At 17.2% G+C, this 27,461-nt stretch overlaps 5 protein-coding genes across 5 annotated transcripts, besides 54 other annotated features; 3 read left to right on the top strand and 2 right to left on the bottom strand. All coding sequences in view use genetic code 6, as the record gives it.

Annotated features, from left to right (window-relative positions):
• Positions 1-20: part of a microsatellite that runs on past the window's edge.
• A 452-nt stretch (positions 21-472) lies between these two features.
• On the bottom strand, positions 473-2,967 carry IMG5_193940 (hypothetical protein; the record flags this gene model as incomplete). The annotated part of the gene is made up of 1 exon (XM_004024997.1): positions 473-2,967. The coding sequence occupies exon 1, from the start codon at positions 2,840-2,842 to the stop codon at positions 473-475; it is 2,370 nt and encodes a 789-aa protein (XP_004025046.1). The 5' UTR covers positions 2,843-2,967.
• Positions 2,968-2,978: 11 nt separating this feature from the next.
• Positions 2,979-3,014: a microsatellite.
• Positions 2,995-3,035: a microsatellite.
• A 1,279-nt stretch (positions 3,036-4,314) lies between these two features.
• Positions 4,315-4,389: a microsatellite.
• Positions 4,390-4,984: 595 nt separating this feature from the next.
• Positions 4,985-5,067: a microsatellite.
• Positions 4,998-5,067: a microsatellite.
• A 554-nt stretch (positions 5,068-5,621) lies between these two features.
• Positions 5,622-5,671: a microsatellite.
• Positions 5,672-6,108: 437 nt separating this feature from the next.
• Positions 6,109-6,157: a microsatellite.
• Positions 6,112-6,156: a microsatellite.
• Positions 6,112-6,161: a microsatellite.
• Positions 6,113-6,159: a microsatellite.
• Positions 6,113-6,160: a microsatellite.
• Positions 6,162-7,363: 1,202 nt separating the features above from the next.
• Positions 7,364-7,388: a microsatellite.
• Positions 7,389-7,643: 255 nt separating this feature from the next.
• Positions 7,644-7,710: a microsatellite.
• Positions 7,711-7,810: 100 nt separating this feature from the next.
• Positions 7,811-7,868: a microsatellite.
• A 364-nt stretch (positions 7,869-8,232) lies between these two features.
• Positions 8,233-8,276: a microsatellite.
• Positions 8,239-8,276: a microsatellite.
• A 536-nt stretch (positions 8,277-8,812) lies between these two features.
• Positions 8,813-8,887: a microsatellite.
• Positions 8,847-8,909: a microsatellite.
• Positions 8,910-9,107: 198 nt separating this feature from the next.
• Positions 9,108-9,162: a microsatellite.
• Positions 9,163-9,192: 30 nt separating this feature from the next.
• Positions 9,193-9,222: a microsatellite.
• An 86-nt stretch (positions 9,223-9,308) lies between these two features.
• Positions 9,309-10,690, top strand: IMG5_193930 (protein kinase domain protein; the record flags this gene model as incomplete). The annotated part of the gene is made up of 3 exons (XM_004024996.1): positions 9,309-9,396; positions 9,961-10,430; positions 10,658-10,690. The coding sequence occupies 3 exons, from the start codon at positions 9,309-9,311 to the stop codon at positions 10,688-10,690; spliced, it is 591 nt and encodes a 196-aa protein (XP_004025045.1).
• Positions 9,446-9,496: a microsatellite.
• Positions 10,614-10,688: a microsatellite.
• Positions 10,619-10,685: a microsatellite.
• Positions 10,691-10,745: 55 nt separating the features above from the next.
• Positions 10,746-10,836: a microsatellite.
• Positions 10,837-11,002: 166 nt separating this feature from the next.
• Positions 11,003-11,043: a microsatellite.
• Positions 11,044-11,361: 318 nt separating this feature from the next.
• Positions 11,362-11,406: a microsatellite.
• Positions 11,407-11,611: 205 nt separating this feature from the next.
• Positions 11,612-11,700: a microsatellite.
• Positions 11,619-11,658: a microsatellite.
• A 68-nt stretch (positions 11,701-11,768) lies between the features above and the next one.
• Positions 11,769-11,799: a microsatellite.
• Positions 11,800-11,884: 85 nt separating this feature from the next.
• On the top strand, positions 11,885-12,581 carry IMG5_193920 (hypothetical protein; the record flags this gene model as incomplete). The annotated part of the gene is made up of 2 exons (XM_004024995.1): positions 11,885-12,136; positions 12,209-12,581. 2 exons carry the CDS (start codon positions 11,885-11,887, stop codon positions 12,545-12,547), a joined length of 591 nt encoding a protein of 196 aa, XP_004025044.1. The 3' UTR covers positions 12,548-12,581.
• An 8-nt stretch (positions 12,582-12,589) lies between these two features.
• Positions 12,590-12,645: a microsatellite.
• Positions 12,640-12,717: a microsatellite.
• A 3,311-nt stretch (positions 12,718-16,028) lies between these two features.
• Positions 16,029-16,139: a microsatellite.
• Positions 16,031-16,187: a microsatellite.
• Positions 16,188-18,011: 1,824 nt separating this feature from the next.
• Positions 18,012-18,071: a microsatellite.
• Positions 18,030-18,071: a microsatellite.
• Positions 18,072-18,320: 249 nt separating this feature from the next.
• Positions 18,321-18,390: a microsatellite.
• A 25-nt stretch (positions 18,391-18,415) lies between these two features.
• Positions 18,416-20,049, top strand: IMG5_193910 (pyruvate kinase, putative; the record flags this gene model as incomplete). Its single annotated transcript, XM_004024994.1, has 2 exons — positions 18,416-18,778; positions 18,835-20,049. 2 exons carry the CDS (start codon positions 18,416-18,418, stop codon positions 20,047-20,049), a joined length of 1,578 nt encoding a protein of 525 aa, XP_004025043.1.
• Positions 20,050-20,171: 122 nt separating this feature from the next.
• Positions 20,172-20,216: a microsatellite.
• Positions 20,182-20,240: a microsatellite.
• Positions 20,241-20,251: 11 nt separating this feature from the next.
• Positions 20,252-20,323: a microsatellite.
• A 522-nt stretch (positions 20,324-20,845) lies between these two features.
• Positions 20,846-20,891: a microsatellite.
• A 1,942-nt stretch (positions 20,892-22,833) lies between these two features.
• On the bottom strand, positions 22,834-24,182 carry IMG5_193900 (hypothetical protein; the record flags this gene model as incomplete). The annotated part of the gene is made up of 3 exons (XM_004024993.1): positions 22,834-22,851; positions 23,245-23,712; positions 24,174-24,182. The coding sequence occupies 3 exons, from the start codon at positions 24,180-24,182 to the stop codon at positions 22,834-22,836; spliced, it is 495 nt and encodes a 164-aa protein (XP_004025042.1).
• Positions 22,999-23,038: a microsatellite.
• Positions 23,209-23,651: a microsatellite.
• Positions 24,183-24,216: 34 nt separating the features above from the next.
• Positions 24,217-24,262: a microsatellite.
• An 813-nt stretch (positions 24,263-25,075) lies between these two features.
• Positions 25,076-25,124: a microsatellite.
• A 692-nt stretch (positions 25,125-25,816) lies between these two features.
• Positions 25,817-25,952: a microsatellite.
• Positions 25,817-25,988: a microsatellite.
• Positions 25,849-25,962: a microsatellite.
• Positions 25,881-25,988: a microsatellite.
• Positions 25,901-25,988: a microsatellite.
• Positions 25,905-26,005: a microsatellite.
• Positions 25,920-25,995: a microsatellite.
• Positions 26,006-27,254: 1,249 nt separating the features above from the next.
• Positions 27,255-27,314: a microsatellite.
• Positions 27,258-27,314: a microsatellite.
• Positions 27,315-27,461: the final 147 nt, after the last annotated feature.

The following is a 27,461-nucleotide window of genomic DNA, read 5'->3' as shown; positions in this document are numbered from 1 at the left end:
ATATATAATTATTTATATATTTAAAAGTTGACTTATAGTCTATTTATTTTGAGTTAAAACATTAATTTTAATTATTAGAAATTTATTTATGCAAGTAGTTTTATTGGTTTTAGTATTTTTTTGGATTTAATTTGGATTATATTTTGTAAAGGAAATGAAATTTATAATGTTTTTATAGTTATTTTTATTGTTTATAAAGTAAATTTTTTTAAAAAATAATTATTTTACATATATAAAAATATATTAAAAAAAGGTATTTTATTTAATTTTATTGTATTAATAAAAAATAAAAATTTGAGTCTTTTTATTTTTATTTTTTTTTATACAAAAAAAATAAAAATAAAATCAATTTATATTAATATTTTTGTATTTATATTATATATTTTAAAAGATATAATAATATAAAAAAAAAAAAAAATTTCGTAAATAATATATATATTTTTTTTTTATTTTTTTTTTTTAAAATAAAAATTCAATATTCATCATCTTCTTCTTCTTCTTCATCAATTGGATCTTCAAAATCTTCCTCGTCATCTTCAATAATCATTTTATTTGGAATTTTTTTCCTTAAATTCCTTCCCTAACCCACATCATTATATTTTTCTATATTATTTTCTTTAATAACTACTTCATTCCCATCTTCAAAATCGGAATTATTTTTTTTCTTTTATTTATTAATTTTCCTTTTACTCTATAATTATTATTAATTACCTTATTATTAAATTTTATTTATTGGTTTTTTTTTAATTTCTTTTTTTTTTAATCCTCCTAATAATGTATGACTATTCGAATTCTCGAAATTTTCCTTTTAAAAACTTAATATTTTACTCTCAAACTCTTCTATAAGGCTTTTAAGTTCTTATTTTTACATTCTCTTAAGCTTACTCAGTACTCCCTAGAAATTTTCCATAATAGTATTATTGGTTAATTTTTCCCTATAACTTTCATAAAACTCAAGTAATTTCCTAATTCCCTTTTCATTATAAGAGAGTTAACTTAAACAAAAAGAGCAATTAATCCATTCCCTTTCATTATTAGAATTAATAAATCTCAGGCATAATTTTTCAACTAGAGATTCCGAAAATTTCTCTTTTTCTAAATATTACATGATGTTTTTGGCAAAATTAATAAACGTGTCTTCTTTTATAATCGCCCCTAATTCGGTTTTTTCACACCTACTCATCCTCCCAATAGCCTCCGGCAGTAAGTTATAGATAATTTTGCTGTCTTTTTTATGTAATTCATGTAAAAAAAGCTTCACTATATTCTAAATTTGCGGTTCTGGGTCTTCTAATAATAAAGCAACTTCGCATATTTCCCCTTTTATTTTCATCATGTCATTTAAAATTAAATGAGTAAGCACCATCATAGTTGTTTTTCTTACTTATAAATCTTAATCGTGTAGTTTGGCGAATATTTTCTGGTTAAAAGGCTCTACTAGATTCGGGTATTTATGTAAGAGATCCCCTAGAGATATTATAATGTTTATTTTTAGAATATGATCTGTTTTTGGGCTTTCTAAAAGTTGGAAAAGCTTCATTAAGTTCTACTCGCAGTATTTTTTTGATACACACATAAATTTAGAAAAGGCCAAAACTGCCACTCGGTCCAGTTCTTTGTTTCTTTCAGCTGAAAATTCATCTAATAAGATATCTTAGACGATTTTTTCAATCCAAGGACGGTAATTTGCGAGCAAATTTTGACCTCTTATGATATTTTCTTCACATATTTAGTGTAAAATGTCTACTTTTTTCTCGTATTCGGCCTCTAGACCTCCACAGATTTTGTCTAAGTGCTATTCTTCTTGGTTTTGGTTGTTGTTTTGATCGTTTTTATTCTCTTCTTCTTTCTTTTCTTTTTCTAAACGCTTCTTTTTGAGTGCGTTTTCGATGTCATCGACGTATATGAGAAGTTTAAGGGCGCAATGGCCCACAACAAATAATAAATGGGCTAATTTTCGTTCAAAAATAAGTTCTTTGGTATCATTTTATGTTTCTAAAAGTGATTCGTTTTCAAGATTTTGGGTTAGTTTTACGATAAAATTTCTCATGGTCTATTCCGGGTTGATTTCTTATTTAAAAATGGTGTTTATTAATTACTCGGAGGCACAATACCATTCATTTTGGGATGTTCCTTGATTTTTTTCGAGTAAATATGTCATATTTTTGATAATATTTTCGTTTTTAAAAGCTTATAGCTCCAATAAAGTCAGGATCTCCTTAAGGATTATCCAGTCTATTTATAAAGGGGGATTCTAGAGAGCTTTTTTGGTAATTTCTTGTAAAGATTGAACTTTGTTTATGGCAAATATTTCGTATTTTTTTTTTTTTTTATTCTAAATAGAAGATGATATTCTCAATATACGAATTGAAGCTCTTGAAATTTCGTTTTTTTCAATTTAAATTTATTAATTATTATTATTATTTAGTGTATTTTAAGATTAGAGAAATATTTCCCATATTTTTTCGAGAGTTTTTTAAGAGATATAAAACTGATTATTTTTAAGGTTTTTTTCCTCGTTTTCGTTTTCGTCTTTTTAAATTTAAATTATTAATTCTTCTAAAGAAGTAAGCTCATTTAAAGAAGCTTTTTGGAATAATTTTATTAGATTTATGGCTACTCCTTCTGGTTTATATTAAGATTCGTCCATATATAGGTTCCAATAAGCCTTCATTAATTCGTCTTTTATATGTTTTTCTTTATTCCATATTAAAACAAGCATTTTCATAACGCCTTCTTTTGCACTTTCGATATTTAATTAATGTAAATATATTAAAACACGAATACTTTCGATTACATCATAGTATTATTTAGAACCGAGAAGTTATATTAAATTAGGCATTATCAAGTCAATTTAATTAATAAAATCATAATATTCATTTAATGTTAATTATAAGTTTTTTACATTTTCTAATTTTCTTTTTATTTAATTTAAATCAGCATTTAATTCATCAAAATTATCTTTATTTTCTCTATGATTATATATAAAATTTATATATATAATTTATATATATTTATACATATTTAATATATTTTCTTCTGTTTATTTAAATTCTTAAAGTAGTTCATTTTTTTCATGTTCACTAAAATCTAATTATTATTAAATTTCTTTTTTTGTAAGAAATGTTTCATGCTATTAACTATGAGCATAAATACCGAAATGAAACTAAACTACTTTTATTAATAATGAAATTGCCCTTTTTCTTACGTTTGCTGAGCTATCTTTGATCCTATCACAAGCACACAATAGAAATTGTTTCAAAAATTTCTTTGGTACTACATTTTCTTGACATAAGTCACTTAAAATACTCAATAAACATGATCTGGAAAAGGCATGTTTATCGTAAACTCTCGAAAGTAATGTTTCAATTAATTTTTCTCTTGCCTTTTTATGATTTTCTTCTTGCTCTTCTTCTTCGTTATCTTTTGAGAGCACTCCTTTTATTATATTTCCTATTATTTCCATGACTGCATTTCTCAAATGATATGCTTCATTATCAAAAAGTTGGATAAAACACGATAAATTATTGTAGAAAATTTTGGGGATTTTTTCTGACATTTTTAAGAGGAATTCCTTTACATTTCTTACTGCTTAGGATTCTGTATTTACATTAGTTTAATTTGCATAATTAACTAATTTTATTAATGTATCTATACATAATTAAGAGAAATTTGTATTTTCTTCTTATATATCATGTGTATATATTAAAAAATCACAAATGTATTATACTATATTTTCTTCTTCATATATAAGATTTATTAATTTAAATTAAATAGAAGTCAAAGAGTCTGTATTTAAGAAAATTACTTTTTTTAAAATATTAAAAATAGTTTCTTTTGCATTTTAGGTTTTTAATAATTATTTGCTTTCTAACATTTTTAATGATACTTCATAATAATATTTTAATAATTAAGAATCAGGCTATTTACCTCGCCAAAGCTTTTTTAAATCAATTTCTAACGATTCACCTAATAATTTTAATAAAATAGCCTACTTTTCTTATATTTTTTCACTATTTTCACACGTTGGTTGATTTTTTTGTTTATTTTAAGGGGCTGTGGTACATAATAATTACTTTTTTTAGTTTTTTTTTTAACAACTAGCATTAAGGTAATAAAAAGATAAAAAGGCAAACATTTTAAAGGTATCTCGAACATCACTTTTTATATCTTCGTCAATATTTTATTAATCAATTATTTGAGTTATGATTCTCTCGAAATGAGTACAAATTATATCACCAATTTTAGTAATTATTTCGATATTTAGTTTGTCTTTATTATCTTCCATAATACTTTAAAATAAAATATGAAATTTATATATGTATATGTATTATATATATATAATAATATTTATAAATATATATATATATTCATATATATTTATAATATTTATTTGTTTATTTTAAATTTTTTAATATTCATAAATAAAATATTTAATATAAAGAAATAGTAATTATAATTATAATCTATTTTATATTTATTTTGATTCAAAAATTTAATTACACGAATTATTAATAAATTATATTATATATATTTACCTTATAGACCAATATAAGTAATCGAATCTTTCGTTATCTTTTATTATATTAATATCATCATATATTGCGCGATCAAGTTCAGTTAAAATTCTTTTTATTGTTTTTTCATCATGATTTTTTACGGTATTTGGATTTTAGATCTTTTTGTTTTATCTTTATATATATATATATATTTTATACTCTATATCTGTTGTCGGATGCTTATTCTTTTAAATCACTGAATGCGAATGGAAACATAAAATAGTCTATCATTTTGTTTTTCTTATATTATTTTTATTTTTAAGTTTAATATTATTATTATATAATACTTAATAATTATTTTTTATTATTAAAAAAAATTGTATATTTTTTGTTTTTAATTAAAGGCGGGTTATAATATGTTTTTAAATTTTTTTTTTATTTTTTAAAAAAAAATTAAAATATACGTATTTTTGTAAATATATATATATATATAATAAAAAATAATATTAACTTAGAATATATTATTAAAAATAATTAAATTAGTATAATTATATAAATATATAATTAATTTTTTTTTTTGAGACATTACTTTTAAAATATCATACTAAAAATTTAACAATATATTAACATAAAATAATATCAAATATATTATTATAATTATATAATTATAAAATAGTTATAATTTTTTATTTATTTAAATTAAAAATTTATCTTATATATTTATAAAAATAGTTATTTTAAGCTACAATATATTTTATTTTTTTAATATTATTTAAACAAATATTTTATATAATAATAAAAATAGTTTTTTGCGATTTTAATATTTTTTTTAAATATAAATAAAAATATTTGAATTTAATTTTGTTACTATACTGTCAATTATTAAAATTTTTAAAATTTAATAAAAGCATTTAATATTATGTTATTATTATTATTTTTTTTAAATAATTTTATAGTAAAAAAGTATCTTAAGTAAATTTTAAACTTATAAATATATAGAAATAATATTAATTGTTAAATAGTTAAAATATTTTAAATTTATTTAAATATAAAATAATATGTATAAATTATATTGATTTATATATATAATTCATTAATTTATAATTTTTTTTATTAAATTTAATAATAGAATAAAGTATTTAATATATAAAAGCAAAAATATTTATATATATTGATAATTAATTATAATTAAATAATATAATAATTTAAAAGGATTAAGACTAATATAATTATTTTGAATAAACATAATTTTAAATTTAATTAAAAATATATAATAATATGTATAAATTTATAATATTTCATCTAGGCTTATATTTAGATTTATTATAATTTATATAATAAAATTAAAATAAAATATAAAAAAACCTTTAAACATTAGTTATATAATTTTTTTGTTTCTATTTTGATTAAAAAAAAATAATAAAATAAAAATATTTTTTTTTAAAAAAATTAAAATGATTATGTATGTATATATTAATATTAGATTTTTTATTTTATTGTTAAATAAATTATAAATAAAATTAAAAAAAATGTAAAAAAGAATAGTCGATATTAAAAATAGATAAAATTTTAAAATAGAAATTTTAAAAAAATATATTATATTAAAAGCATAATATATATTTATATATATATATATATTATATATTTTATAATATATTATTTTATTTAACTTTAAAAAATTTTTTTTCAAAATTAAAATCTTTTATTTTTATATTTATTTTAAAAAAAGAATTAAACTAAAAATAATAAAAATATAAAAATAAACCCAAATTAAAATATAAAAAATGAGCCTAAAATTAAAATAAAAATTAACTCATATTAATAGTAAAAAGTAAAAATTATAAAAACACTAAGAAGAATCTCCTTAAATATCATAAGATGAAATCAAAATTTAAGAAGAATTAAATTCAATATAAGAATAAAATATTACAAAAGATAAAAAAATTAAAAATAATAATTATCTTAATAATAGTAATTGGTTTTTAAGCAATTTTATTTAACATACGACTAGTTAAAAGAAAAAATAATAAATTAAAGGAAAAAATCTAAGAATTATAAGGTCCTGAAAACCGAAATAGAAGAAAACGTGTATTTTACGAATTAAAATAAACAGAAATAGCTTTAGAAAATCCCTAAAAATATTTAAAAGATCCTACTTTTGATTAAAAAAAAAAGAATAAGATGAATATAAAAGGACCTAAAAAAACTTGATAAAAAGCGCAAATAATAGAATGAAATAAAAAGTAAATAAAGAAAAGAATCAAGATAATAATAGAATCTATAATGTTTAAATTGTAGAGAAATAGGACATAAGGTTTCTGAATGTCCCTAAATTATATCAAATATAGAAAAAAAAGTATCTGTTATAATTGCGGATCGGATGAACATATATTAAAAAATTGCAAAAAACCAAGAAAAGGAGATACTTTGAAATTCGCAAGTTGCTTTGTTTGTAATAAAAAAGGTCATATTAGCAGGGATTGCCATTAAAATTAAAAAGGTTTATATTTTAAAGGAGGAAGTTGCTTTATTTGCGGAAATGTACATCATACATAGAAAGATTGTCCATAAAATCCTATTAATAGTATTTAGAATAAAAATGATAAAACTAATAATAAAGAAAATTAAGAAATTAATAATAATAATAATGATGATGGTGATGATTAAGAAGTTTATAATGAATATTAATAAGATGCTTAATAGGTAGATATATAAAAAGAAGATAAAGTTATGAAAAAAAAGAAAAATATTTCGAAGAAGAAAAAAAAAGTATAAGTTAATGAAGATTATGATGTTAATTTAGAATAAGAACCTGATTTTTGAATGATCTTTTTTATTTAATAAATAAATATTATTATACGCATTATTTATATAAAGTATTTATATAAAAAAATTACATTAATTTATAATTTTTTGGATTAATTTTTAAAAAATATTTTTATAATATATTATATTTTTAGTAAAATTATTGTATTATTTGAAATATAATTTTTTTTTAAGACTTTACAATATTAATTAAAAAAAAAAAGGTTTATATTTATTGAAATCTTGTATATTGGCAAAAAAATAAATTATAAAAAAGATTTATTTACAATTTTTTTCTTATTTATTAGTTAAATTAATAGTTCTATTTTGTTAGGAATGTATTTAATTTTTATTTTTTTATTAAATAAATAAATATTTATTATTACTTTAATTATTAAATAAATAATGGGATAATATACTATATAATACTTTAATTATATACTATCTTACTTATATAAAATTAATTACTAATAATTTTAAGTTTACTATAGAAAATTAATTAATATATTAATTATTTTATAAAAAATTAATATATTTAATAAAATAATATATTAAATAGAAAAAATTTTATATATATTTTTTTTTAAAAAAAAAATTATGTTTTTATGAATATAAAAATTAATTTAAAATTAATCATATCAGTTATATTATGATTTTCAAGAAATATTTGTGATTATTAATGTCAAATATAAACATTTTTTTTCTCTAAAAAATAAATAAATTATATTTACCTTTATCATTTTAAAGAACTTAATACTTATTTGAATTTTAAGCAAAAATATTTAAATTTTAAAAAATAGAAAATTAATGAAAGCTATATATAATAAAACCTTAAAGAAAAAATTATTTTAATAAAATTAAATAATATCAGGAATATATCCTTCAAAATTTTAAATAAATGAAGCATTAAATATAAAATAGTAATTTAATTATTAATATTAAGAATATATTACGAATATTAAAAATAAATTAAAGCAAATAATATTATTTAAATAAGGAAAATTATAATAAAATTTTATATAATTTATAAATACTTATTTAAAACAATAACTATATTAAAACAGAATAGTTTATTTAAAAATAAAGGCATAAAAGAAAAAAAATCGAAACTAACTTATATGACACTATTAATAATTTTTAATTTTAGGAAAAAAAATTTATACGAATATTTATTTTGTTTATTAAAAAAAAGATTATATATATTGAATTTTTTTTTTTTTAGTTTTTAAATAATTTTTCTTTTCCTTATTCTTAAATTGGTTATATTTATTGAATATAAATTCAATGTTTAAAATGATTATTCTTAATATTAATTTTGAATAATAAGGTGTTACAGTAAATAAATAATATAGATAGTTGAAATCAAATCAAAACAAATTAAAAAATAATAAAATAAACAAATTTTATTTAATTAAGATTCTAATAAAAACAAAATTATAATTTTAAATAAATATTCTTTAGTTGAATCTTAATTTTAATTATAAAAATAAATATATTAATGAATTAAAAAATATCAATATAAATATAAAATAATTAAAAATAATATATATATATATATATATATAATTATAATATATATATATGTATATATGTATATATATATATTTATTAAATTTTTTTATTGTGTGAAAATATATCATATTATAAATATAAGTTTTAAAAATACATATTCATATCTGAATTTACATAGAATAAATATCATTTTAATTTTTGTTATATCAATTAATTATTATAATTAAATATTAATTTTAAAATTTTTAATTATTAACTATAAATTTAATTATATTATTTTATTTGCTGGATATATATTTTTTTTTTTTTAAAAATAATATATTTTATTTTAATGAAATATATATATAAAAAATTAGTTTCAAAAAAATTAAAAATATATATATATATTTATATATATATGTATATAGCGTATAATTTAATATTAAAAAATACATTAAATAATTTATATAATAGATTAATTTATATAATTATTTACTGAGTATATAATAATTTATGAATAAATATGAGATTTTAGGAGTTGTAGGTGAAGGAGCATATGGTATAGTTTTAAAATGTAAAAACCGAGAAACAGGAGATATACGTAAAAAGCTATATAGATATTAAAAAGACCAATTTTTTTCAAAATAATTAATAAAAAAAATAAAAAAAATAAAAAAAACAAAAAAAAATAAATAAAAATATTAATTTAAAAAAAAATAATATATATATAAAGTTGCAATAAAGAAATTTAAAGAAACTGAAGAAGATGAATAAGTGAAAAAAAATATTTAAAGGGAAGTTAAAATGTTAAAATCTTTAAAACATAAAAATATAGTAGGATTAATAGAAGCATTTAAACGGTTTTTTTTATTTTTTATAAAAATAAATTAAATTAATTCAAAAAATTCATCAATAATATAAAGCTTATTTAAATAAATAATATATATTTATATTAAAAAATAATATAAAGAAAAGGAAGAATTTATTTGGTTTTCGAATATGTTGAAAAAAACCTTTTAGAAGTTCTAGAATAATCACCAGATGGTTTAAACGTAAAAAAATAAACAATAAACAAATAATAAAAGTTAAAAAAAGCCTGATTTTATAAGAAAAATAATATACTAACTATTAAAAGCATTAGATCATTGTCATAAAAATTTAATAGTCCATAGAGATATAAAACCTGAAAATTTATTAGTAAATAGCAAAGGAGATTTAAAATTATGTGATTTTGGTTTCGCAAGACCTTTACCATGTAAAAATCGCGAAATTTTAACAGAATATGTGGCTACTAGATGGTATAGATCACCTGAATTATTATTAAATGATCCTTAGTATTCTTTTCCTATTGATATATGGGCAGTAGGGTGTATTATGGGAGAATTAATTGATGGGTAACCTTTATTTCCTGGAGATAGCGAAATAGATTAATTGTATCAAATTTAGAAACTATTAGGGCCTTTAACTCCAGACTAGAATGAAATGTTCGCGAAAAATCCAAGGTATGTGGGTATGAAGTTTCCAGAAATTAATAAACCGGAAACTATTGAAAGAAGATATTTAGGTAAACTTAGTCCAAGGGCTTTAAATTTTTTAAAATAATTGTTAAAAATGGATCCTAAGGAAAGATTTAGTGTATAATAATGTTTAAATCATTAATATTTTGAAGGAATAAGGGAAAATTTTGATGAAGGTGATGTTTTATCGTAGAATGGAAATAATAAATCAACTGAATAAGCGAATTTGGAAGGAATAAATAATATGAAAAGTTATGGAAGTAAGAATAATATTGATTAGAAATGTGAAGGAAAAGTAGAAATTATTAATAATTTTAATTATAATTATACTATTAATAATAATAGTATTAATAATCATAATATTAATAATAATTTTGATATAGAAGAAAAAGATAGTTAAATTGAAAAGAAAGTAAAATATAAAAATATACAAATATAAATATATAAATATATATATATATATATATATATATATATATATATATATATTTAATTATATTTATTTATATATATATATATATATAAGAGTTAAACTATCCATCATTAATAAAGTTAAAAAACTGGTGTTTATGTTAAGCTTAATAAAGAAAATAATTAAAAAATGTCTGGAAATAATTATTATTCATAAAATAAAATGCCAATTTTTTTATAGAATTCAAAAATGATATAAAACAAAGCTTATAATTATAAAATTGATGATTAATAAGAAGATTAAATAATTGATGATTAAAACTAATAAAATAATAATATTAATAATAACAACAATAATATCGATAACGAATAAGTTTAGCAGTCTTATAATAAAAATTAAGTATATTTTTTTATTATATTTATATTTTTATTATTAAAAAAAAGTCATTAACTAAAACATAAAAGAATTTTTATTAGTAAATAAATTAAAGTAAAATAAACAGCTAAATTTAACCTATTCCTTAATAAGGAGTTTTGCCTTTTATAAATAATAAATAAAAAGTATCTAATAATTCACCACAGTATTTATAGACAAAATGTCAAAATCCAAATAAATATACTTATTAGGGAAATTAAATTAATAATAATATGTAATATAATAATAATATTAGTAATAATAATAAAAGTTAATGAATGATTTAATAAGTTCGCAAAAAAGATAAAATTTAAACCTTATATATAACGCAAATACATTTAATTATGTTAATTGAGGTTCTAAAGGAAATAGTAATAATGTACGAAATTAAAGTTATAAAAAGAAAAATTATTGAAAAGTTTTTTTTTTTTTTTTTTTTTTTCGGGTATAAATAATATTATTTTTATTTTCTATTTATTATTTATTATATGTTTTATTTTTATTAATATTTTTTTTTTTTTGTATATTAATTTTTTTCATCTTTTTTTTTTTATATATTTTTCAGTTTTTTAAAAAACTAATAATCTATATATATATATATTCATTAATTTTTTTTAAAAAAGTTAGTTAATATTTAATATTTATTATATTGAATATTTATAAATCTTTATTTGATATAAATTTCCAAAAAAATATTATTATTATTTTTAATATTTTAGAATAAATTTTATATATACTTAGTAATAATGTTCAAAGAAATAGCTTTGAAATAATTAGAAAACGTCAAAAAGCAAGTAATAAAAAATCAAGTAAATATTTATGCCTATAAAACCGCTTATGTCCATAAATTAGCTAAACTAAGTGAATTATGTATAGTAGGTGGAATTCGTATATCAAATTATGCCTCAGAATTATGTGAATTATGTGTAGAAATTTTAGGTGCTGGTGAATAAGTATGGAAAAATTAATTTTAATTAGCTTTGAAGGAATAAGTTATAGTAGACAAAATATTTAAAAATAATATATATATATATATATAATAAAATACATTTATTAATAAAAAAATATAGGATTGTGTTTTGGAATATTTTGTATAAAATTGTGTAATAGCAATAGAGACCAATACATAAATATAAAAAATATTATTAATGTCTTTAGCACACTTATCATGCATTGATTACCCAAAGAATTAAGAGATATAAAGTTTAGGATTACGTTGTATAAATACACTGAAGAGAATGTTATAAAATAGCAATAAAAGTACAAAAGAACTTATTGAAAAATCTATATTGGAAGTCATTATTTAAAATATTAAAGTTAAAAATTGGACATAGCTTTAAGAAAGTTCAAATATAAGGAATTATTTCTTTCCTAGATATGCCAGAAATTGCTTATATTTTTGTTTATGATGATGAAATTTTAGTATTAATGCATGAATGGTTATATTAAGTAAAATTAAAAAAAAAAAAAATATATATAAAAAATTAAAAAAAAAGAATAAATATATTTATATATATATATATATATATGTATATTTATATATGTAATATATATATTATTATTTATATATTATTATATAAATCATTCTAATTTTTAATATATTTTATATTTTTTTTTTTTTATATTATTGTTTATATTAAAAATAAATATTTACAGATAAGTATTTTTATTAGTCAATAAAATTATCTTAATATTTATTAGGAAAATTATGAAATTGAGAAAAATATTTCTATTGAAAAAGATAATAAATCCAATTCAAGTTCAAATTCTTCACATTCATCTGAAAAATAATATGATGAATTAAATACAGATAATATTGAATAAAAAAAGAAAAAAGATAATTAAAATAAATTTACTTAATAATTTATGAAAGCATTTAATGTTTTAAGGTAATTTATATTTATTTATTATTTATATTTTTTTTTTTATTATATATATATATATATAAGGTTAATAGAATTATGTTTAAATAATACTCATTTTTGTTAGCTTTTTTCTAGTCATATTGATAGGGTACATCTATATACTATTTATAAGGAATTTTTTAAAAATTTAAATTCGGAAGTGATTCATTTAGAAATATAATTAAAAAAAGAAACATATGTTGAATTTTTAGAGTTTTAAATGGTTATATTATCTTTGATAGAAAAATTAAATATATAACTATAATCACAAAAAGAAATTCGAGAAATTTAAACTGTAAAAGAACAAAAATATACATAAAATTAAGAAATAAGAAAAAATAAAATTTTGTAAAATATTCGCAAACTTAATTTAATTAATGTTATTGGGGAAAAAGAAGTTGATGAGTTATAATTATATGTACTTAACCATATAAATTAATAATTAAATAATTTAATTAGTTAGTTTTATGATATGCCTGAAAAAGGACTTGCTTAATAAATAAATAATATTGCAGAATAATAAGATATTGCTGAGAAAAACTTTAATAGGGAAAAACTCATTTCTAAAGTTTTTTATTTCAATTAATTAATAAAAACAGCTGGGTCTTTTTCAGCAATAATATCTTAGGCGGGAGAAAACAAGAACTTATTTAAAAAAGTAACAAGTTTATTCGTGAAAAATAATAACGATTGTTTAATATTAAGTGGACTATGTAAATATATTAAATATAAGTTAATTTATTTCACTTTCAGTAGTTTTGAAGAATTAGACGCTTTTTTATAATAGATAAATTATTGTGTATATTTTTTAGATTATTTGCATTTTAATAGTAAAAGTTATGAGAATTTAATCCTTTTGGGTTAACTTTATTTAGAAAATGATGACTTTAATAAATATTATGTTTAAAATTTATAATATGCATCGAATTTGTATTTAGATAAAATGTAAAATAATACATCAGTATTGGAGTGTATGTATGATATTTTGGATTTATTTAATTTATTCTATAAAGATGAAAATTCGAATATTTTTAGAATATCTAATAATTATAAATTCTAAAATAATAATCCAAAAAGTAAACAGATTAAAAATCTCAAAAAAACAGTCATTAATACACTCAATTCAAATAATAGAAAATAGGCTTTACTTAATCTTTTACATGTTAAATTGCCCATTATTACAGTATAAGTGGCAAGATAATTCCTTTCTTTGCCTTTATTTTAAGAAAATAATACTAATTAAGTATTATGGACGTATTAAGACTTAGATATTCTGTTAGATTCACTTAAGGATTTGTACATTTAATAATAAGATAAATAAAATGAATAAGATATATCTTATATTTTATTAATATTTTGTAGATATTATTCTATGGTAGATTAAAAATAGGCTGACTTATTTACAAATGGAGGAAGTAATGCTGCGATATTAATTTAATATACAATAAGCATGTAAAAAATAAAAATTTAAATAATAAATTAATACAAAAAATTAGTTTAAATTCTACAATATATAATAATTAATAAACAATATCTCCAGCTGAATTAAAAAATTAGACTGATTTATGTTTTGTGTGTGTATTTTTACTATAAAAGCTTTTAAGAAACGGACAAGTACGTGAAATTCTTCAATTAGTGGAATATTTAAATAAAGTAAAGTAGTGTATGTAAAAAGAATAGTTATTATTCGAGGATAATTAATATCCAATATATATAGAAAGCATATGTTAGAATATTGAATATATATTATAGTGTTTCGAAGGAAAAATATTACTAAAAACATTTTCTATGTAAACTTTTAGATTAATAAGTAAAATTTCGGAATGCTTAGAAGGTATTTAATTATACGAAAATTTAAGTGAAGATGCAAATATGGAAAAAAATGATGTTTTTCAAAATAATAATAGTATTTTAAAAGATGAGAATTAATTATTGAAAGAAATAAAATAATTATAAAAGGATAATCAAAATTTAAAAGTTGAATTATAATAAAAAGATTAATAGGATAGTATTTATTAATGTACCGAGATTCTTATTTAAGAATTAGAAGATAAGAAATATAAAAAGAATTAGAGTATAGATAATAATTATATAAAGTCAAAAACTAAAATAGATCGTTATGGGAAAGATAATAAATTTAGTAGTCTTTAAAGATTTTTATTAGACAATACTTATAATGAAAATGAAATTAAGAGCTTTTAAAGTATTTATAATTAGTTTAGTAAGAAACACGCACATTAAATAAAGTTAGAAATCCTCCCTTGGATGCCTGGGATGAAAAAAAAGAAGAAAAATAATAAAAATGACAATATTGATGCTTAATTAGAAAACTTTTATACGATTTAACATAATTTATTTTCTTAATAATAGGGTTTAACGAGAATACTTAATTTTCTTAATTCGGAAAAAATTAATATTTTTATAGATTAAATAGATGAATATGTGATTTTATAAAAATAGAGTTTAAATGAAAAAGAAAGGATTATTTAAGAAAAAAATGGGAAAAATTAAAAAAAAGAGTTTTCTTAATAAATATGTGAAATTTTATTTATGGGAGAAAAACATGTATTGATTGACAAAGAAATTAAAAAAATTATTAATTATTAGTTTTTTGATAATGATTATGAACATGAATAGTTTGTTTTTGAGAATATTTTTTTAAATAATTAACTAGAAAATATAAATGATGAGGATATTTTTAATCTTTTTATTCAAAAAAAAGATATTAATATATCTTTTATTAATTAAAAAATTCAAATAAACTAAAATTCGATTATTATATCCGCTTTTCTTAAAACTATTTATTTTTCAATAGTAAATGCGCCTTCTTAATAAATAAAATTAGAAATAATTTAATAATTAAGTAATAAAATAAACTTCGAAAAAATAAAAAAACTATGTTAAAGTGTAGAATATACGTTATGTAATGTAGGATAAAAATTCCTTATAATATCTCATAAATTAATAAAGCAAAAAAAAAGTTTAAAAATATAATATATATATAGATAAACATAAATAAATAAATATATATATATATATATATAAATAGATATATATATATATATATATATATATATACATATTTATATATATATATCTTTATATCTATTTATATATATAATTATTAATATATTTCTATATATATTAAACTAGATAAATTTGTTCCTGAAATAGGTCCCAATAAATAAAAATAAATGTAAAATGTAAATAATAACAATAATAGTATTTATTAAGGATTTGGAAATTAACAATAATCGTTTTTTTTATATTAATTAATATTTGGTTCTGTAGAAGAAATGATTAATATATTATATAAAAGAATGTTAAAAATAAAAAGAAGCACTTTTTAAGATATGGTTTTATTACAGTAAATATCTAAAACATTACATTTGATTTTAAAATAAATTAGTTATATTCAATTAGATGATATTCCTTATTAACCTATATAAAGAGAGCATCCTGGAATTAATTTCTATGGGTACAAAAATGTTATTGTTAAGATAATTAGTGACTTTTTTAATATTAATTTAATTAACAAATTAAGCCAATTATACATTAATGATAAAGTAAATGATTAAAAAGGATATAAAACTACTTAAATGTTGTAAATTCATTTCAGTTTTATTTAATTTTGGGGACATTTTACTTCACTGTAGCCCTAAAACATATATAAATTACTAAGCTAATTAAATATGCATGAAATAGATAATATATAGAAACCAAAAGGCGAAAATAATTATAAAAATGCACATTTTTGTTATATAAATACATATTTAAAGAGTTGGAAAAATTCAAATTTAGCTTTTTCTATTTTAGAATTTTTGCATTTTTCAAATGAATGTCTAAGTAAGAATAAACAAGAAATTTTATTAGAATTTTCGCCTATTTTTATGCGAAAAGAGGAAGCTGAAATATACGAAAAGAAGTTTTTTTTATTAACTGATAAAGGTATTTATATTGTTTAGATATAAAATGCAAAAAAATGTAATTTTTGTGTATATGGAAGCCTTTGTGTGGAGAAAATAAAGATAGAATGTAAGTTTTCATTTGATTTTTTAAATGAGAGTTTTTTTTTCGTTTAATAAGTTTTTTTGGGGTTTTCGAAATTATAATTAAGGTTTATAATCTAAATGACATAAAATAATTACTTTAATAATAAAAATTATAAAGAAATGAGTTTTTATATTATTTTCTAAAATATATTCGTGGCAGAAAATATCTTTAAGATTTTAAATGATTTTCTACATAATAAAATAGGAAAAAATGATCCTTTATTATCTTTAATGTATTATTCAATATTTAATACATAAAATTATTAGTAGATTTAGGAAGAATAAGACAATATTAGTTAGTAGTTTTTTACTGTTTACGAAGATAATCAATTATTTATACTTTGTTATGATAAAGAATACCCACACGAGGTTATTTTAGTTCAAGAATAGGCAAATATGATGAATGTTTAAAGGAAGAATTTAGGTTCAATATTGAATACGTATAAAATGTATGAAAGTTGTAGAAAAATGAGGAATTTGACGAAAGAATAGGATTTAATTTACCATAAAATAGCTTATATGTAATAGCTTTATTCTAATAATTTATATGAGAGTATAAATAAATGTTTCAAATTTAAAAGGATTAACATAAAAAGATTTTTTAGAGTGAAATTCTCAAATGAAGAAACTCCTTTAGTCAGCTTTTTATTGAAAATAAAAGATTAGGATGATGAAAGTGACCTTATTTCAAGAAACTAAATCATAATAAAAAATAATGCGGAGGATGATTATATTAAAATACAGTTTTAAACAAGAATTTAGCATGTTTAGTAAAAAGAAGTACATATAAGATTTTGGAGTGAGTTTTCAAGATAAATTTTTAAGGAAGTTTTTGAATAAAAAAATGAATAAAAAATAATAGAAGAATAAATGTTAAAGGAAGTTTATAGTAAATTCACAATTCCAGTTAATTTATCATAAAATTAAAATAGTATTAATAATAATATTAATAATAATATTAATAATAATAATAATAAATAGCCAATTAAAATTGAAGTATATAAAAAATAACATTAGAAAAATTAATCAAGCTTTAATTATAAAAATATTGAATAAAATAAATAACAATTTAATGAAGGTTTTAATATCATATAATTTAAAGGCAAATTAAATTTGCATTAAAATTGATTATATATAAGTAGTGTTTATTTAAGTATTATTATAAATTAAATATGTTTTAAAAAATAATATATAAATTAATATTATTAATATTAAATAACATAAATTATATATATATATATTATATTTATATATATATATATATATATATATTTAATTATATATTTAATTATATATTCAAGTTAATAATAATAAAATATACATGAGTGACGAAAAGAATAAAAAAAACAAAATAAAACTAAGAAATGAATTATTAGAATTTGAAAATGAATACTACGACAATATAAAAAAGAAAATAGTCAGAACTCGTCGAACAAAAATAATAGCAACTGTAAGTTAGGATAGATATACTACATATGATTAAATTAAGGCTTTATATAAATCAGGAGTCAATTCTTTTTTAATTAATATGTCTTATTGTCATAAATAATTTATTACATAAATTTCTTTATGGAGAAATTAATTAGAAGAAGAATTTAATACTTTTATTCCTATTACATGTGTTTTAAAAAGCAATTTAGCTAGAATAGGCTTTTTACAATAAGCATAGATATTTTTAAAAAAAGTAAAAACAAATTAAGAAATATTATGTATATATATATATATACAAATATAAATTAGGATTAAGAATATAGATTAATATTAAAAAAAGATATATTAGGTGATTAATATATATGTAGTATAGATTAATTAAATATAAAGAGAAATTTAGTAATAAACTCAAAAATAATAATTGATTATGGACTAGTATCGTTAACAGTAATAAAGCTTGAGAAAAGTAGTGACACATTGAATTATTTAAAGGAGAATTTCCCAAATGAAATTCAATATTTAAACGGAAAATTTAAAAAAAAGCAGAAAATTTACACTACTTAAAATAAAAATGGTGAAAAAAAGCCTTAAATCTATGATGTTATAGTATGTAAAGTAGACGGTGATTGTTTTTTAAAAAGCTATAAACCAATTTTTATTTAAAAAAACACAAACCCAAACGAAGAAGAGGATAATAATACAGAAGAAGAAAACGATCTCATATAGTAAAAAGACAAAGAAGATATTAAAATAGCCCTACAAAACGACATTGACTGTATTTGTATTGCCAACGTAGAAAACAGTGATGATTTAAAATACGCTCGAGAACTACTAAACGATAAAAATATTAAATTAATAGCTAAAATATAGAACTAAGCTGCCGTAAAAAACTTTGATGAAATCATAAAAGAGGCCGATGCTTTAATAATAGCTCGAGGATATTTGACTGTATAAATCCCTGTTGAAAAATTACACTATATACAGAAAGAAATGTTTCAGAAATGTATTTAATAGAGAAAAATAGTGATGGTTTCTTGTAATATCTTAGAGTGTATGGTTTCTTCACTATTACCTATGACTTGTGAAGTTGGAGAGATTTTCAATTTAGTAAGTGAGTGTGTAGATAATATTATATTGTCATCCGAGACTGCTTTTGGGAATTTTCCAGTTTAGGCAATAGAAACTTTATCTAGAATCTGTATAGAAACTGAAGCTAATTAAATTTTGAAAAATAAAGAAGAAAAAAAAATAAAGGAAATTTAGACTTTTTTAAGCACTCTTAAATAACTAATACAGTTGTATATTCAGCTCTTGAAGCATCTTATAATATATAAGCCAGTTTAATAGTAGTATTTAGCTCGACTGGAAATACTGCACTTAAATTATCAAAATTAAGGCCTCCTTGTCCTATTATTGTTATTACTTCATGTAAAAAATTGGCAAGATATATTAATTATCTATCCTCTGTTAGTACTAGAGTGTTTAATTCACTAAGTGGAAGTTAGGAATTAGTAAGAAAAGTGATTTAAGAATGCAAAAAAGGCGATTTTGTAAAAGTTGGAGACTATTTTGTAGTAGTAGCGGGAGAAATAGAAAATTTATCAGGGACTATAAACAATGTTAAAATTATGTAAGTGGAATGAATAATATAATATATATATATATATATATATATATATATATATTATATAATTTTATAATATTATTTATTTTATTTATTTTACAATTTTTATTTAATATTTTTCGTTTTTAATTATTTATTTTTTCTTTTCTTTTATTTTTTTATTTTTATTTTTTAATATTTACAGCAAAATCATTTTATAATTAGAATCATTATAAATTTAAAAATCTAATTAAAATAGTAATTAATAATTAAATTTTTCTTCTATCTCAAGTTTTATCTAATACAATTTTTTTTTTTATTTTGTTAACTTTAATTATAGAGAAGTAAAAGTTATATTATTATGTTAATAAATTTAATTTTTAAGATTTAAAGAATGAAGATTTTCATAATAGAAATTATTTCTATTCACTTTTTTTTTCTATATTTTTCCTGCTTATTACATATCCATAATATTTGAAATTTCTTTATACACAGCATTTAAATAATATGATTTTTTTGAATTATCTATGCTTTTTATCAAACTTTTTATTAAGATCTAATTAATATAATAAATTTCCAAGAATTAATATTTACATTATTTATATTAAAATCCTTAAAACAAAATAAACTAAAAAAAAATTTAGTTAAATCATTCTAACATTATTATTTTTTTTTCTTCAACTTCAACTTCAACTTCTATTTTTTTACTTATAAAATATATAATATAAAATATAATATAATATAATATAATATAATATAATATTTTATTATATTTTTAATAAATTTTATATATATAAAATTATAATGATTTTTTTGCTTTTTTTTTTTGAATATATATATGGTATTTCAACCAACTATACAGAAAGCTATGTTTAACCGAAATTCACATATAGTTAATTTATTAGAAGCACAGTTTTATTTTTAGATAACGATTTTCAAGCCGGATAAATAAAGTCTGAAATCTCAATTACTGGAACTATTGAAGAATAAAATATAAATAATTAAGAAGATAAAAAAATTAACGCTTAATTTTACGATCTTTTACTTTTTAATAATTCCAATAATAATTATTTCATGACTTATATCAAATGCCAATAAAATAATTTTTTGAATGTATAAAACATATTTAATTAATGTATTAGTTGTTAATAATGTTTAAAATCTATTAATAATAATACATTTTAACTTAATCTTATTGATAATTATCATATTTATTAATAATATGGATATCGTATATTAATTATTTATTTATTTTTAAATATGGTTATTTTTATATAATAGTTTGCTGTCTCAATTGTAGTTTAAATTAACAAATTAGTATAAATTTAATTGGTTTAAATGAAGAAAACGAACTTAATAGATTATTAGATAGTACTTAGGAAATACCAAGTATAATTTTAATTGACAATACAGCTTTTCCTGATGGAGATTATTAAAATATATAAGATATTATTTTTAAAACTACTGTGAAAACTTTTGTATAGGCTAATGAGAGTTATTTTATTGCTACTATTTATTTAGTGATTGTTTTGTGTGTTATTTTAGTCATTATTTGTATTTTGTTTTTTTCTATGAGATATTAATATAATAATGAAAAGAAAAAGAAAAAGGAATATTGAGATAAAATATATATACAAATATTTATATTTATATCTATTTTTATTTTAATTTTTTTATTAACTTTTTAGAAAAAAAAAAAAAATACAATAAAATAAAATAAATGTATTTTTAATAATAATATTAAAAAAAAAATGAAAATTCGAATATTAATCAATTATTAAATTATTTGAATAAGTTTATTAAAATATAAAAAAAAAGATAATAAAATTTTTGTCAACTTTTATAGCTTAATTTAAAGTCTCAATAGGATACATAAATTTATAATCCAAACAAGTTATAAGAATTTATAAAAAATGAAGAAATATTTAGAGGAAAAGAAGAAAATGAAATCCATTAGTAGATTCTTGGTAATTTAATAGAAGATAAAAGTCATTAAAAACGTTATTTAAATAGGTTTTGTACGCGAATATTGGAAATAAATAATGAATATAATAATCTATTAAAAATAGGATAATTATATGACAAAGAAAAGGAAAAAGAGAGTCAAATCTTTAAAGAAAAAATTAATAAAATTATAAATAAAAATAAAATTGATATTTAACTAATTTTAGAATTATAAATAAAGTATTTTTAGAAAAAAATAAATGAATAGTTATAGTAATAAACAAATGAAAAAAACTTTGAAAAAAAAAATAGTTTTGTTAATTTAGAATAAAAAATGATAATTTTTGATAAATAAATAACCATATAAAAATAAAATATTGGATTTTATGAAAAAATATGTTATTAATTATATGGAGTTTTAGATTTAGATATAGATTATACAAGACAATATGTGAGGATTTTCAGTTAAAATAAAAATTTTAGTGAACTTTTGGTAAAAAATTCTTTTGTTTAAAAAAAAATAAAGAATTATTATAATGTTTTTGAAGAAAATAAGTATATTTTTGATGATATATGTAATAGATAAAATTAATTTATTGATGAAAAAAATTAAAAAAAGAAAATATTTTCAACTTTAAAATTTATTTACGTAAATTTTTTTAATAAGGATAGTAGTGAAATATAAAAAAATTAAAAAAATTTAAGTGAAAATTAGAAAAAAAAAAACAATTTTATTTCTTAATATAAAAAAAAAAAGTTATTCAAATATTATTAATAAACTAATTAAAATAAAAAAATAAAAACAGTCTAAAATATTTAATAATATTAGAATTAAAAAAATTTATATTCAAATGATTTTTGTTAATAAAAAGAGGAATTATAATTGTAAAATGAATATTAAGTATTTTATAATTTATTATAGAGAAATATAATATAAAAATTTTATATAATTTATAAAAATATTTAATTTAAAATTAATTTTTTATATATAATTTTATTATTTTTTATAAAAGAGTATAAAATAATAAAGATCTAAATCATTAAATTATAATAAAATATAATTAAAAAATGTAAATATTTAGAAAAAAGGTAATAATTAAAGTGAAATTATATTTTAATAAAATAAAAAAAAAATTAATAATAATAATAATAATAATAATAATAATAATAACAATAACAATAACAATAACAATAACAATAACAATAACAATAACAATAACAATAACAATAACAATAACAATAACAATAACAATAACAATAACAATAACAATAACAATAACAATAACAATAACAATAACAATAACAATAACAATAACAATAACAATAACAATAACAATAACAATAACAATAACAATAACAATAACAATAACAATAACAATAACAATAACAATAACAATAACAATAACAATAACAATAACAATAACAATAACAATAACAATAACAATAACAATAACAATAACAATAACAATAACAATAACAATAACAATAACAATAACAATAACAATAACAATAACAATAACAATAACAATAACAATAACAATAACAATAACAATAACAATAACAATAACAATAACAATAATTAAATAAATACACAGACAGGAAAAAAAAATATTAATATAAATAAAAAATAAGAATTAAATCTTCCATAAATTTACATTAATTAATTAAAAGTTAATAATATTTATTATTCTTTTATTGAAAATTAAAATTATTAAAATGAAAATAATGTTTTTAAAAGATTTTATAAGTCTAAATTAAAAATTTTAAATAAAAAAAATAAAAAATAAGATACCTGTATTTTATTAAATTAATATAAAGATGACTTAAAAAAATAAAATAATTCTTTTTATTAAAATAATATATTGTTTCCTTAATTAATTTCGAAAAGACATAAGAATAAAAAAGAATTAAGAAATACTATATAAGAAACTAATAAAAAATAAACAATTTATTTTAATTAATAATAATACTAACAATAATAATAATAATGATAATATATTTATTTTATTTTAAAATAAAAAATATAATTTATTATGTTTTTAAATTTTTTTATTAAATACAAAAGAAATATTTTTAAAGTTTATATTAAAATTAATAAAACTTAATTCATTTTAAGTGAAATAATGAAATATTTAATTTTAAAAATAATTAATTAATAATATATTATAAATAAAAAATAATATATATATATATATATATATATTATGTATTTAATAAAAATAATTAGACATTATAGTATTTTTATAATAGTTAAAATTAATTTAAAATTAACAAAAAATTAAATTAATTTTTTATTATTATAAAGATTATATTCTTCTAAATAAATAAAAACATAAATAAAATAATGTAAATAATAGTATTAATTTATAAATTATATTTTTATTTTATATAAATTTAAAGTCTGTATTTATTTATTTAACTTTTATTAATAAAAAGAAATATAATTTATTTAATTAATAATTATTTTTATTTCTATATTATGAAAAAGATAAATAGCCATATTCATTTTGTTTATACATTTTTTTTATGTAGTTTTATAAAAATAAATAATAAAAAAATCAAAGTAATATGAAAATATACTTAAATAAATAATATATATATATTAACTTTTTGTAATTTAAATATTTAGTTTTTTTATTAATTATTACTCTATAAATTTATACTAAAAAATATTAATTTTTTTTTTATTTAATATTATTTTAATTTACATTGAATTTAAAGATTTTATTAAAAAAAAAAAAAATATTTTTTAAAAATATGGGTCCTAAAAAACAAAGTAAAATAATAAAAAAAGTAAAAAACCAAAAAAAAAAAAATATAGAAAAAGAAGACGATTCCTAATTTGAAGAAGCCGAAAAAAATTACAAGAAAAATTAAAACAACTCGAAAAGCAATCTTTAAAGGAAAAAGATGAAAAAAATTCTTAAAAGAACATTTTTGCTTCTAAAATAGAATAATTTCCTTTAGTCCCAAAATAAAAAAAATAACAAGAAAATTCAATACAAGATGAAAAAAATAAAGAAAAGGAAAAAAATAATTAAGACGAAAAAAAAAAGTAGAGCCATAGAAAGAAACCAAAAGCCAATAATAAAGAAAATAAGTATAAAAAAAGGAAAACCGAAAAAAACTACAAACAAAAGAAATTCCTGAAAGAAATCATAAATATGAAGACGAAGAGAGTTCTATTGATAATAACAATGCCGAAAATAATGAATATTTAAGTGAGTCTGATTTAGAAGAAGAGGAAGAAGAATAATAATAAAAATAATAATACGAAAAAAAGAATAAAAAAAAAAGCAATAACAATTAAAAATAATAAAAAGAAAATTAAGCACATGAAAATCATGTACACTAAAAAAAAAATGAAGAAAAAGGAAATCACTGTCTTTTTATGTTAATTTTATTTATTTTAATATCTCTTATTACTGTTTCTAAATATTTCGAAGAATCATACCAAAAAATGAAATAAGTGGGAAATGGAGAAGACTTATATAGTGTTTTAGGTGTAGATTAGAATGCTTCTAGATCTGAAATAAAAGCTGCTTTTAGAAAAATGTCTTTATTATTGTAAAAAAAATAAATAATTAAATATAATAAAAATATAATATTTTAATTAATACAAAGACATCCGGATAAAAATCCAAACTGTGGATAACCATGCTAAGAGTAATTTTATAAAGTTTCAGAAGCTTGGAAAATATTAGGAAATAATGAATAAAGATAAAATTATGATTAAGTATAATAATATAAATGATATAAAATTATATATATATATAAAATAATTAAAAAATAAAAAATAAATAAAACAATAAATATATGAATAAAAAAATAAATATATGAATATAAAATATATAAATTTATAAATATATAAATATATAAATAAATAAATATATATATATATATATATATATATATACATATATTTATTTATAATTTTTTTTATATTTTATTAGACTCATGGTGTATCTTCAAATATAAAAAGTAAAGCTGTATAATTAAATAGTAGAAATTTTGAATAATTTGTTCTTTAATCTTCTGATGTATGGATTATAGAAGTATATGAAAATGGTGATGGTATGTGTGAATAAATGAGTCCTTTTTGGGAAAGTCTTATCTAAGAATATGGACATGTTGTTAAATTCGGAAGAGTTAATAGAGAAATAGATTATCAAGTTTTAAAATTTTTAAGTTTTAAAGTATAGCTTTTACCTACTATTTTTTCTGTTGTAGGGGGTTTAGAAGGTTCTTTTTATACTTTAGATAGAAGGAATCTTGAATAAAGTTTAAAAACATTCGTTTAGAAAACAATTACGAATAAATTGGAGATTATTGCTAAGGAAAAAAGTACTGAATATTTAACTTTTTTAGAAGAATACGAAATTGGTAAGAAAATAGACATTGTTTATTTTTTTAAAATGGATAAAATTCCTATTTAATATAAATATACGGCTTTGAAATATTTCGAGTATATGAATTTTTATATAGCGAAATATGGAGATGCTGATTATATATAAAGATAATGGAAATGTTAAAATTTAGTAGTTTTTTTAAATGATGATGAGAAATAAAAAAGAATTCGTTTAGAATTTAATATGGGAAGGAATTTTAATGTACAAGTTTTTAATTAAGTTTTGAATTATTTGAAGTTTAGGTTAACACCGGAAGTTTTTAAGGAAAACTTCAATGATTTTTGCAAAAATGAGTAACTGAGAATTTCAGAAGAGGAATTTGACTCCATGTAAGAAGGCGATTTTTAAACACTTTGTATTATTTTGGTTAAATAGGCCAAATATTTCAAAAAATATCAAAATAAAGTAAATTTATTTCATTAGTCTTTTAAAAAAGAATCATTGAGTAAATTAGAAAAAGGTAATGAGAGAATATTTGATAATTATCATAATATATAATTTGTTGTTGTTGATTTAAATAAACATTGGAGGCTTTAAAAAGTATTAAACGATTTTATAAAAGATTAAGAAATATAAGATATGTAAATGTTTGCATTATTAGCTGAAAATAATAAAATTACAGCATTAAAACATATTGAATCCTTTGAATTTTGGATTGAAGATCTTTTAGATTAATAAATTGAATTTTCTTATTTAAATAAATATCTAGGAAATAATAAACATATTTATGATTAATTAAGATATTCTTATGAAAATAACTTTAGTGTATAATTTATATATAAATATAAAAATATAAATATATAATAAATAAATATATATATATATATAAATATTATTTATTAAATTTAATATTAGATTATTTATAAATAAATAATTAAAAATATGGTAGATTGGAAATATATAATTACTTTTATTATTTCTTTTATTACTTTTCTAATTATATGGAATTCTTAAGTTGCATTTAAAATAAGTACAATTTT

The sequence above is a fragment of the Ichthyophthirius multifiliis genome (genome assembly GCF_000220395.1).
Source record: "Ichthyophthirius multifiliis unplaced genomic scaffold scaff_1120509251391, whole genome shotgun sequence".
NCBI classification, from domain to species: domain Eukaryota; phylum Ciliophora; class Oligohymenophorea; order Hymenostomatida; genus Ichthyophthirius; species Ichthyophthirius multifiliis.
The sequence above is the reverse complement of the archived record's forward strand: the minus strand, read 5'-3'. Positions and strand labels throughout refer to the sequence as shown.